Source organism: Salmo salar, chromosome 07 (assembly GCF_965601325.2).
Source record: "Salmo salar chromosome 07, fSalSal1, whole genome shotgun sequence".
Taxonomy (NCBI): domain Eukaryota; kingdom Metazoa; phylum Chordata; class Actinopteri; order Salmoniformes; family Salmonidae; genus Salmo; species Salmo salar.
Genome location: NC_138297.1, coordinates 12750514 through 12764317, shown reverse-complemented (window position 1 = coordinate 12764317; position 13804 = coordinate 12750514). Strand labels below are relative to the sequence as shown.

The window sequence follows — 13804 nt, the reverse complement described above, 5'->3', positions numbered from 1 at the left end:
GACCAATTTTCTTAATATTAAGTTACTTTATACTTCCGTTGGGGGTTGTTCTGCTTGCAGGGTGTATTGGGGGTTGTTCTGCTTGCAGGGTGTATTGGGGGTTGTTCTGCTTGCAGGGTGTATTGGGGGTTGTTCTGCTTGCAGGGTGTATTGGGGGTTGTTCTGCTTGCAGGGTGTATTGGGGGTTGTTCTGCTTGCAGGGTGTATTGGGGGTTGTTCTGCTTGCAGGGTGTATTGGGGTTGTTCTGCTTGCAGAGTGTATTGGGGGTTGTTCTGCTTGCAGGGTGTATTGGGGGTTGTTCTGCTTGCAGAGTGTATTGGGGGTTGTTCTGCTTGCAGGGTGTATTGGGGGTTGTTCTGCTTGCAGAGTGTATTGGGGGTTGTTCTGCTTGCAGGGTGTATTGGGGGTTGTTCTGCTTGCAGGGTGTATTGGGGGTTGTTCTGCTTGCAGGGTGTATTGGGGGTTGTTCTGCTTGCAGGGTGTATTGGGGGTTGTTCTGCTTGCAGGGTGTATTGGGGGTTGTTCTGCTTGCAGGGTGTATTGGGGGTTGTTCTGCTTGCAGGGTGTATTGGGGGTTGTTCTGCTTGCAGGGTGTATTGGGGGTTGTTCTGCTTGCAGGGTGTATTGGGGGTTGTTCTGCTTGCAGGGTGTATTGGGGTTGTTCTGCTTGCAGGGTGTATTGGGGGTTGTTCTGCTTGCAGGGTGTATTGGGGGTTGTTCTGCTTGCAGGGTGTATTGGGGGTTGTTCTGCTTGCAGGGTGTATTGGGGGTTGTTCTGCTTGCAGGGTGTATTGGGGGTTGTTCTGCTTGCAGGGTGTATTGGGGGTTGTTCTGCTTGCAGGGTGTATTGGGGGTTGTTCTGCTTGCAGGGTGTATTGGGGGTTGTTCTGCTTGCAGGGTGTATTGGGGGTTGTTCTGCTTGCAGGGTGTATTGGGGGTTGTTCTGCTTGCAGATTGTATTGGGGGTTGTTGGCTGGTCTCCAGTGTAAATCATAAGGGCTCTGTGGTAGCCATAGACATGCCTGGAAGCGTGCACACACACACACACACACACACACACACACACACACACACACACACACACACACACACACACACACACACACACACACGGCATAATTTATTGAGGGAAGGATATTTCAGCGAGTTGTTGACATGTGCTACTGGTCACCATGGCTAGATATTCAGACCTCCTAAAAACACACACACTGCCCCCTGCCCCACCCAGCCCCTTCATCACACACACACTGCCCCCTGCCCCACCCAGCCCCTTCATCACACACACACTGCTCCCCTGCCCCACCCAGCCCCTTCATCACACACACACTGCCCCACCCAGCCCCTTCATCTCTCACACACACACTGCCCCCCTGCCCCACCCAGCCCCTTCATCTCACACACACACTGCCCCCTGCCTCACCCAGCCCCTTCATCTCTCTCACACACACTGCCCCCCTGCCCCACCCAGCCCCTTCATCTCTCACACACACTGCCCCCCTGCCCCACCCAGCCCCTTCATCTCTCTCACACACACTGCTCCCCTGCCCCACCCAGCCCCTTCATCTCTCACACACACTGCCCCCCTGCCTCACCCAGCCCCTTCATCTCTCACACACACTGCCCCCCTGCCCCACCCAGCCCTTTCATCACACACACACTGCTCCCCTGCCTCACCCAGCCCCTTCATCTCTCTCACACACACTGCTCCCCTCCCCTGCCCCACCCAGCCCCTTCATCACACACACAGACAGGGGAGCTTCAGTAGACCCCCTCATCCTCATCAAGGTGTTTTGGAAAGAGCTGAGGCCTGTTGCTGAGGAGTGGTGGGTCAGTCCCCGGGGACGACAGGTGTACTTCCTGTCTGCCCAGGAGACACTTTACAGGATCATGTTCCATCTATTTGATATGGCAGGAACAGAATCCACGTCACACCGGATGGGTCTCTGTGTGTCTCTGTGTGTCTGTGTCTGTCTGTCTGTCTGTCTGTCTGTCTGTCTGTCTGTCTGTCTGTCTGTCTGTCTGTCTGTCGCAGTAATCGATTTGCCCTTGATGAGTCATGGTTGACATCTTGAGAAAACACAGGTGTATGTCTATATATCAACACAGATGTCTTGAGGAGAGCAGTGAAAGCCTTGGAACGTTCCAGAAGGTTGACAGTGTTTAGGTGTCCCTGTCGATGGAGTGAGTGAATCGCTGCCCGTCCCAAAGACAGTCCAAACATTTCAACCCCATCACTTGGAATCAGAGCCGCAGGCCTGGGGAGAGTCTTCTTTCAGACTGCTGCACATTTGTCTGTCTGTCTCTGTCTCTGTCTCTTTCTCTGTCTCTGTGTCTGTCTGTCTACACATCCCTTTGAAGATAGTCTGTCATTATCTGGACATGGCTGGATAAGACACAGATTATAGTTATAATTCTGAATGTCTTGATCGAGAACAAGTTGCTGCTATACTCTGAACACGGGTCCAGGACAAGACAGGTTGGGGAAATCATGCTGCCAAAGAGATTAGATAGTGGTTTCCTCACTCGTTGGTTCTGCACTTTCCTCGTCAATGTCAAGTATTAAAGTGCAACGCTCGATGTTAGTAGTAGAAGTAGCAGCATCAGTAGTAGAAGGTGTAGCGGTAGTAGAAGTAGCAGCATCAGTAGTAGAAGTAGTAGTAGCGGTAGTAGCAGCATCAGTAGTAGAAGTAGTAGCGGTAGTAGCAGCATCAGTAGTAGTAGAAGTAGCGGTAGTAGTAGCAGTAGCAGCATCAGTAGTAGCAGTAGCAGCATCAGTAGTAGCAGTAGCAGTAGTAGCAGTAGTAGTAGCATCAGTAGTAGCAGTAGTAGTAGCATCAGTAGTAGCAGTAGCAGCATCAGTAGTAGCAGTAGCAGCATCAGTAGTAGCAGTAGTAGCAGTAGCAGTAGCAGCATCAGTAGTAGCAGTAGTAGCAGTAGCAGCATCAGTAGTAGTAGCAGTAGCAGCATCAGTAGTAGCAGTAGCAGCATCAGTAGTAGCAGTAGTAGCAGTAGCAGTAGCAGCATCAGTAGTAGCAGTAGTAGCAGTAGCAGCATCAGTAGTAGTAGCAGTAGCAGCATCAGTAGTAGCAGTAGTAGCGGTAGTAGCAGTAGCAGCATCAGTAGTAGCAGTAGTAGCGGTAGTAGCAGCATCAGTAGTAGCAGTAGTAGAAGTAGTAGCGGTAATAGCAGTAGTAGCAGCAGTAGTAGCAGTAGCAGCATCAGTAGTAGCAGTAGTAGCGGTAATAGCAGTAGCAGCATCAGTAGCAGCATCAGTAGTAGCAGCATCAGCATCAGTAGTAGCAGTAGTAGTAGTAGCAGTAGTAGCAGCAGTAGTAGCGGTAGCAGTAGCAGCATCAGTAGTAGCAGTAGTAGCGGTAGTAGCAGTAGTAGCGGTAGTAGCAGTAGCAGCATCAGTAGTAGCGGTAGTAGCAGTAGCAGCATCAGTAGTAGCGGTAGTAGCAGTAGCAGCATCAGTAGTAGAAGTAGTAGCAGTAGTAGCAGTAGCAGCATCAGTAGTAGAAGTAGTAGCAGTAGTAGAAGTAGTAGCAGTACTAGTAGTAGCAGCATCAGTAGTAGCAGTAGTAGCAGCATCAGTAGTAGCAGTAGTAGCAGCATCAGTAGTAGCAGTAGCAGTAGCAACAGCAACAACAACAACATAGGTGGCAGTGGAAGCAGTAGAGGTAGTAGAAGCAGTTGCAGTAGCAACAGTAGAAGCAGCAGTTGAAGCAGCAGCAGTTGAAGCAGCAGCAGTTGAAGCAGCAGCAGTTGAAGCAGCAGCAGTAGGAGCAGCAGGAGCAGCAGCAGTAGGAGCAGTAGTAGAAGATTCCAGAAGTTCCGAGTTTGTTGTTTGAAAGGACAGGAGAGGCTCATGGGAAGACTCCTTCGACCCAACTGGAATCCAACTCAGACAACTAGCCCCTTTGTATTGTGTGCGTGCGTCCTGCACATTTCAGATAATGTCCTAGTCGTATGTCAGGTGACTCAGCTATTTTCAAAAACTCCCGTTGGATAACAACATCAATAGCAAACAAACTGAAGTTGTGCAACTTGTCAATGTGTTTGTTAACAAATAAACGTCCACTGTTTTAACTTTGTCATTGTGTTTGCTAGGAAACCAACTCAAGTGGAAATGGCAATCATTTCTCCAGACAGTTGTATAAGAAGATTCCGTAGATAGCAGCAATAGTAGTAATAGTAGCAGAAGAAGCAGTAGTAGTAGTAGTATAGGTGGCAGTGGAAGCAGTAGAAGTGGTGGTAGTAGAAGCAGTAGTGGTAGTAGGAGCAGCAGTAGGAACAGTTGCAGGAGCAGTAGTAGGAGCAGCAGGAGCAGTAGTAGGAGCAGCAGGAGCAGTAGTAGGAGCAGCAGGAGCAGTAGTAGGAGCAGCAGGAGCAGCAGTAGGAGCAGCAGCAGTAGGAGCAGCAGCAGTAGCAGCAGCAGCAGCAGCAGCAGTAGGAGCAGCAGTTGGAGCAGTAATAGAAGCAGCAGTTGGAGCAGCAGTTGGAGCAGCAGTTGGAGCAGCAGTAGTAGAAGCAGCAGTAGAAGCAGCAGTAGGAGCAGCAGTTGGAACAGTAATAGAAGCAGCATTTGGAGCAGCAGTTGGAGCAGCAGTAGCAGTAGGAGCAGCAGTAGGAGCAGCAGTAGGAGCAGCAGTTGGAGCAGTAGTAGAAGCAGCAGTTGGAGCAGCAGTAGCAACAGTAGGAGCAGCAGTTGGAGCAGTAGTAGAAGCAACAGTTGGAGCAGCAGTAGCAACAGCAGGAGCAGCAGTTGGAGCAGCAGTAGCAGCAGCAGCAGTAGGAGCAGCAGTAGTAGGAGCAGTAGTAGAAGCAGCAGTAGCAACAGTAGTAGGAGCAGCAGCAGCAGGAGCAGCAGCAGTAGGAGCAGTAGTAGAAGATTCCAGAAGTTCCGAGTTTGTTGTTTGAAAGGACAGGAGAGGCTCATGGGAAGACTCCTTCGACCCAACTGGAATCCAACTCAGACAACTAGCCCCTTTGTATTGTGTGCGTGCGTCCTGCACATTTCAGATAATGTCCTAGTCGTATGTCAGGTGACTCAGCTATTTTCAAAAACTCCCGTTGGATAACAACATCAATAGCAAACAAACTGAAGTTGTGCAACTTGTCAATGTGTTTGTTAACAAATAAACGTCCACTGTTTTAACTTTGTCATTGTGTTTGCTAGGAAACCAACTCAAGTGGAAATGGCAATCATTTCTCTAGTTCAACCATTTAGGACAACTACAGCTGACGTACTGATAGATTTGACTAAAACACTGAATACTAACACTTCCACTTGTCTCACTAGCACTGACTTTACGGACAGTTCGTTTGAGTAAAGGTTTTACGTAATTCACATATCTAGCTACCTTGAGATAAAATCACAGGTAGTTGCTCTGGATAAGATCGTCTGCTAAATGACTAAACTATCTACAGTATCTATGACCCATATTCATTCCTGAAACATGAATAAGTAATTTATTCTCAGTATGGTAGATAGATATTGCCTTCCAGTCACTGATCTCAACCCACAGCAAGACAGCAAGACCACAAATTATCACAGCAATTAATACCGTAGACGGCCCAACCCACAAAACCCACACTGAGGACCACATTGTGCTAATCCTCAAAGGTAACCTCTGGTTTAGAACCACATGATTTAGCCTCTGTAGTCTTTATATCCTAACCTTTATGGTGTACAGCTCTGTTATTGGTCAATGCAAAAAACCTGAGTCAACATTTTCACTTCTAGCTCCACACACACACACACCACACGCTCCCTTCTCTCCTTCTAGCTCAACACAGAGCTTTGTAGCTATTGGTTAGTATGACAGTCACTGTTTAAAGCCCAGGTAAGGTGCAGAGTAGCAGTGCTTTATTATGGCGTAGCGACACTCGTGCCAAATCAACTCATGCTGTTCCCAAGGCGATTGGAGCTTTTTAAGGTTTTGTTGTGCTGCCCATACCTGTTTCCTTGGCAATGTCGGTTGGTGCTGTGGCTATTCAGGGGCTGCTGTGAGGGCTAGAGAAAGGCAGGTTGTTGATGGTAGGGTGTTATGGAGGAGATCTAGTGTACCAGAGAAAGACCTCCGGTGGTTAGGCTGCTATGTGGGAGGAGGACACAGTCTAGTCTGCTCAAACACCATATTCACAACACCTGTGGTCTGACCATAGAGACTGGAGGTTGACCGATTGGGATTTTTCAACGCCGATACAGATTATTGGAGGACCAAAAAAAGCTGATACCGATTAGTTGGCCGATTTTTATATATATTTGTAATAATGACAATTACAACAATACTGAATGAAAAATGAACCCTTTTATTTTAACTTAATATAATACATAAATAAAATCTATTTAGTCTCAAATAAATTATGAAACGTTCAATTTGGTTTAAATAATGCAAAAACACAGTGTTGGAGAAGAAAGTAAATGTGCAAATGTGCCATGTAAAAAAGATAACGTTTAAGTTCCTTGCTCAGAACATGAGAACATATGAAAGCTGGTGGTTCAATATTCCCAGTTAAGAAGTTTTAGGTTGTAGTTATTATAGGAATTATGACGCGTTAACTATTTCTCTCTATACCATTTGTATTTCATATACCTTAGACTATTGGATGTTCTTATAGGCACTTTATTATTTCCAGCCTAATCTCAGGAGTTGATAGGCTTGAAGTCATAAACAGCGCTGTGTAACAAGCATTGCTAAGAGCTGCTGGCAAACACAGTAAAGCGCTGTTTGAATGAATGCTTATGAGCCTGCTGCTGCCTACCATCGCTCAGTCAGACTGCTCTATCAAATATCAAATCATAGACTTAATTATAATAAACACACAGAAATACGAGCCTTTGGTCATTAATATGGTCAAATCCGGAAACTATCATTTAGAAAACAAAACGTTTATTCTTTCAGTGAAATACGGAACCGTTCCGTATTTTGTCGAACGTGTGGCAACCCTAAATCTAAATTTTACTGTTACATTGCACAACCTTCAATGTTATGTCATAATTATGTAAAATTCTGGCAAATTAATTCCGGTCTTTGTTAGGAATAAACACTTCGCAACGAGCCAGGCGGCCCAAACTGTTGCATATACCCTGACTCTGCTTGCACTGAACGCAAGAGAAGTGACACAATTTCCCTAGTTAATATTGCCTGCGAACATGCATTTATTTTAACTAAATATGCAGTTTTAAAAATATATACTTCTGTGTATTGATTTTAAGAAAGGCATTGATGTTTATGGTTAGGTACAGTCGTGCAACGAATGTGCTTTTTTCGCAAATGCGTTTTTGTTAAATCATCCCCCGTTTGGCGAAGGTGAAGTAGGCTGTGATTCGATGATAAATTAACAGGCACCGCATTGATTATATGCAACGCAGGACAAGCTAGTTAACCTAGTAATATCATCAACCATGTGTAGTTAACTAGTGATTATGTGAAGATTGATTGTTTTTTATAAGATAAGTTTAATGCTAGCTAGCAACGCACCTTGGTTCCTTGCAGCCACCAGGTCCTCTTGACGCTGCACTCGCGTAACAGGTGGTCAGCCTGCCATGCAGTTTCCTCATGGATTACAATGTAATTGGCCATAATTGGTGTACAAAAAGTCTGATTACCGATTGTTATGACAATTTGAAATCATCCCTAATTAATCGGCCAACTTCTAATAGAGACACAACTAATAGATCACACATCACACTGAGAGTCACGCCTGCTGGTATCCATGATTCTCTACAATGTCATAACTCTATACCTGTATTTAACTTCAGTTAGTTTATGTTCACACTGCGTCAGTTTTATTGCAGTCTGTAATGATAGAATAACCAGTAATATTAACCAAATGTCTTTTTGTTCTTGCAGTTTATTAGAGAAGATATGAAGCAACAACAAACCAACAAACACAGTAACCTTCACAGGGAGGACCAACACATCACTGTGGAGGAGCTGTGGAAGGGCTGGAAAACCTCAGAAGGTAGGAGAGAGATGGATGGAGGGAGGGAGGGATTGTTAAAAATAGGGAGGAAGGGAGAGAGGGTAAATCAAATCAAACGTTATTTGCCACATGCGCCGAATACAACAAGTGGAAACTTTAACGTGATACGCTTACTTACAAGCCCTTAACCAACAGTGCAGTTCAAGAAGAAGAAAATATTTACCAAGGTGTCTAAAATAAAAAGTAACACTAAGAATAACGAGGCTATATACAGGGGGCACCGGTACCGAGTCAGTGTGCAGGGGTACAGGCTAGTTCAGGTAATCTGTACATGTAGGTGGGTGGGGGCGAAGTGACTAACAGCGAGTAGCAGCAGTGTACAAGACGGGGGGGGTCAATGTAAATTGTCCAGTGGCGATTTTTATGAATTGTTCAGCAGTCTAATGGCTTGGATGGAAGGGAGAGGGGGTAAATGGAAGGGAGAGGGGGTAAATGGAAGGGAGAGGGGGTAAATGGAAGGGAGAGGGGGTAAATGGAAGGGAGAGGGGGTAAATGAAAGGGAGAGGGGGTAAATGGAAGGGAGAGGGGGTAAATGGAAGGGAGGAAGGGAGAGGGGGTAAATGGAAGGGAGAGGGGATAAATGGAAGGGAGGAAGGGAGAGGGGGTAAATGGAAGAAGCAAATGTCAATTTCAGTCTCTCTGTCTGTAGTTCATAACTGGACGACGGAGGACACAGTGCAGTGGCTGAAGGAGTCTGTGGAGCTGCCTCAGTACGAGATGAGCTTCAGAGAGTTCCGGATCAATGGAAACACTCTGCCTCGGTGACTACATTATCACACGACACAAGACTGATGGGACACAGAATATCACAGATAGCAACAACATCCAGAACACCACTGAACTGAATCGTGTCTTCCTTGATGCGTAAACAGTGGGGATTTTGTGTGATGGTGAAGATAGCCTAGTGGTTAGAGCGTTGGACTAGTAACCGAAAGGTTGCAAGTTCAAATCCCTGAGCTGACAAGGTACAAATCTGTCATTCTGCCCCTGAACAGGCAGTTAACCCACTGTTCCTAGGCTGTCATTGTAAATAAGAATTGGTTCTTAACTGACTTGCCTAGTTAAATAAAGGTAAATAATATAGCTTTATCAAGATGTAGATATATTATGCTAAACGGTTTCAGGTTTAGTTTGAAAAGTTGAACTGCACATCATAAACACAGCTCAATTTGTTTCTCAGACCAATGCTTCCTTCTGCTGGATATGTGAGGTAGTGCAGGTGTAATGGGAAAGAAATGATTAAACATTACATTTTAGTCATTTAGCAGATGCTCTTATCCAGAGCGACTTACAGTAGTGAATGTATACATTTTTTTTTGTACTGGCCCCCCGTGGGAATCGAACCCACAACCCTGGCGTTGCACACACCATGCTCACCATGCTCTACCAACTGAGCCACAGGGAACACACACATAAGAGCCACACACACACACACACACACACACACACACACATAACATATGCCCACTTCGACTAACAAAACATCTCCCCACCCATGTAGTCAGATAGTCATGTTAGTGCAGTTTAGACATCCCAGTCAGCAGGCGATTATGCTATATCAAACCTTTAAATGATGCTATATCAAACCTTTAAATGATGCTATATCAAACCTTTAAATGATGCTATATCAAACCTTTAAATGATGCTATATCAAACCTTTAAATGATGCTATATCAAACCTTTAAATGATGCTATATCAAACCTTTAAATGATGCTATATCAAACCTTTAAATGATGCTATATCAAACCTTTAAATGGACTTGAACCTGTTTAGTTGGGACCAATAACACTGTCTTAATGACACGACGGGGAGAGTCAGAGCAGTTAGAATCTCTTCAGGAATGAGACTCGCTGAGACTCCATGTACTCATGTATGGAATGACTACATGGGTTGAAGAGGAGGGTTGAAGGGGGTCATGGGTGTAGTTTTACCCCCCCCCCCCCCCCCCCCCGTACCTGTGGGGTGCTGACTCATTAAATGATGTCACAGCAGTGGATTGGGTGTCGCTGGCTGCCATGTTGTCTGATCTGGTTTAAGATGGTGGTGGTGGCACGAGTACACCAACATATTCAGACACACACAGGTGCTCATGGATACATACGCACACGCACACACTGACGCACAGAGGCGCTCACGCACACACACTGACACGCACACTGACACGCACACTGACACGCACACTGACACACACATGCACGCACACTGACACACACATGCACGCACACTGACACACACATGCACGCACACTGACACACACATGCACGCACACTGACACACACATGCACGCACACTGACACACACATGCACGCACACTGACACACACATGCACGAACACTGACACACACATGCACGCACACTGACACATGCACGCACACTGACACGCACACTGACACGCACACACACACACTGACACACACACTGACACACACACTAACACACACAGTAACACACACAGTAACACACACACTAACACACACACTAACACACAGTAACACACACACACTAACACACACACTAACACACACACTAACACACAGTAACACACACACTAACACACAGTAACACACACACTAACACACACACTAACACACACACGTAACACACACACACTAACACACACACGTAACACACACACTGTAACACACACACGTAACACACACACTGTAACACACACCGTAACACCCACAGTAACACACACAGTAACACACACAGTAACACACACACTAACACACAGTAACACACACACTAACACACAGTAACACACACACTAACACACAGTCACACCCTAACACACACACTAACACACAGTAACACACCACACTAACACACAGTAACACACACACTAACACACACACTAACACACAGTAACACACACACACTAACACACAGTAACACACACACACTAACACACAGTAACACACACACACTAACACACAGTAACACACACACTAACACACAGTAACACACACACTAACACACAGTAACACACACACTAACACACACAGTAACACACACAGTAACACACACACTAACACACACACTAACACACACACTAACACACACAGTAACACACAGTAACACACACTAACACACACTAACACACACACTAACACACACACTAACACACACACTAACACACACACTAACACACACTAACACACACTAACACACACTAACACACACACTAACACACACACTAACACACACAGCTAACACACAGTAACACACACTAACACACAGTACACACACACACGTAACACACACACTAACACACAGTAACACGCACACTAACCACACAGTAACACACACACTAACACACACTAACACACACACTAACACACAGTAACACACACACTAACACACAGTAACACACACACTAACACACAGTAACACACACACTAACACACAGTAACACACACACTAACACACAGTGACACACACACTAACACACACTAACACACACAGTAACACACACACTAACACACACTAACACACACACTAACACACACACTAACACACACACTAACACACACACTAACACACACACTAACACACACAGTAACACACACTAACACACACACTAACACACACACTAACACACACACTAACACACACACTAACACACACACTAACACACACACTAACACACACTAACACACACACTAACACACACACTAACACACACAGTAACACACACTAACACACACTAACACACACTAACACACACTAACACACACACTAACACACACAGTAACACACACACTAACACACACACTAACACACACAGTAACACACAGTAACACACACAGTAACACACACACTAACACACAGTAACACACACACTAACACACAGTAACACACACACTAACACACACAGTAACACACAGTAACACACACAGTAACACACACACTAACACACAGTAACACACACACTAACACACAGTAACACACACACACAGATACCAACGCCTGTTTAATACATGAATAAAGACAGACCTTGTCTTACTTGGTCATGTATCACCTGCTGTAGGTGGTTGATCAGAGTTCTATTCTAGTTCTCAGTGAAGGATATCGTTCTCAACACGTTTCATTTTCTCTCTGTTTCAGATTAGCGGCGAACGAACCGTCGTTTATGTCGGGTCAGCTAAAGATATTAGACCAGCGGCACAAACAGAAACTGAATCTAAAAGCACTTGACGCTGTGCTCTTCGGCCCTCCCTTACGTAAGTACAGTATACATACGTGTATATATATATGACAGTGTTTGGTGCCACTACGGGGGTGTCTGGGTAAAAACATAACCATGATTACTCATCATATGTCTCCTTCCATCAAGGAAATGATCAGCAATATTACTCTGATCTGCAGACCCATCTCTAGATTCACCAGGACCTTTTTACCAAACCATCAATCCAAAGATACCATACATACTATAGTATAGTTTTCCTGTAAGGTCAATAGGTCCGTAATGTTTTTTAACGTATGGGTGGTCATGGGAATTGAACCCACTATCATGGCATTGCAAGGCCCGTGCTCTACCAACTGAGCTGTGCTGGACCGCCAATAAACAATGTTACATTCCATCCCTCTCTCCCCCCAGGTCCGCAACACAACTGGTTGAAGGACTTTGTGTTGATGGTATCTATAGTGATCGGGGTGGGGGGCTGCTGGTTCGCTTACATCCAGAACAAGTCTTCCAGGGTCCACATGGGTCAGATGATGAAGGACTTGGAGAGCCTGCAGAGTGCTGAGCAGAGCCTCATGGACCTACAGGGACGGTACGTAACCTAGTAGTTTTTATTAAGGTTTTATAAAGGGTGTGTCTACTGTATATAGATGTTACAGGTATTGTACTGACCTCACTAGAACACCTAGCCACCTTGTTAAAAGATTCCTTGGTGTAACATCTTAGGCATTGGACTGGGCCCAGGGTTCGGGTATATTAAGTGAAGTTGGTTGTTTTTGGATAGTGAAGATGACCTTGTCAGGTTTTCATGGCTCTCCCCAGGTTGGAGAAGGCCCAGGAGGAGAACCGCACAGTGGCGGTGGAGAAGCAGAACCTGGAGCAGAAGATGAGAGACGAGATCAGCGGGGCCAAGAAGGAGTCGTACCGCCTCCGCGAGCTCCGCCAGGGGGCCGAGTGTGAGCTCAGCCGCCTCAAATACGCAGAGGAGGAGCTGGTGCAGGTAGGAACCATTGAGAGTGTGTTGCATGTCATTAAGGTTGCAAACCTACCAGTAATTTACCAAAGTTACCAGAATGTTAACAAATTTTGGTAACTAACAGGTAATTTATGGAAACCGGTCATTTATTTATTTTTATTTTTATTAGGATCCCCATTAGCTAACACCATAACGCTAGCTAATCTTCCTGTGGTCCAACACCAATTAACAAGACATTACAAACAACCACAATCAAGACTTCACAAACATTCAACAAGTAGATAATACAGACAATTAAAATACCTGACAGGAAACACATTTAACATTCAGTTGATGCTTTCTATTTCCTGTCCAGTCATATGGTCTATCACATTAGATGTTCTTTTATTTTTTTCTTGAAGGTGGATTTACTTTTTGCCTGAGTATGGATTGGTAAAAAGTTGCATTCAGCTATAGCTCTATATAAAACTGTAGATTTTTTTAGGCGATTTGTCCTTGGCTTGAGTTGTTTTACCTGCCTTGAATTTGCCTGTCTGGTTTGGTGGTTATGCGTGTTGCTAGTATGTACTAATTGGACTGAAAAATACTGTGTTTTTAATTTAAATATAACATTCTTAAAGAAAATCAGAAGACTAGATAGTTTTTTTT

General features: G+C 45.1%; 1 protein-coding gene across 2 annotated transcripts in view; it reads left to right on the top strand.

Annotated features, from left to right (window-relative positions):
- The window catches only part of stim2b (stromal interaction molecule 2b), a 95860-nt gene that overhangs the window by 65381 nt on the left and 16675 nt on the right, over positions 1-13804 (top strand). For both annotated transcript variants that reach the window (XM_045721489.2, XM_045721488.2), the window contains exons 3-7: positions 7861-7972; positions 8643-8754; positions 12102-12217; positions 12595-12772; positions 13003-13180. In XM_045721489.2, coding sequence (XP_045577445.1) covers positions 7861-7972; positions 8643-8754; positions 12102-12217; positions 12595-12772; positions 13003-13180 — 696 coding nt within the window. The remainder of the gene's footprint in view (positions 1-7860; positions 7973-8642; positions 8755-12101; positions 12218-12594; positions 12773-13002; positions 13181-13804) is intronic.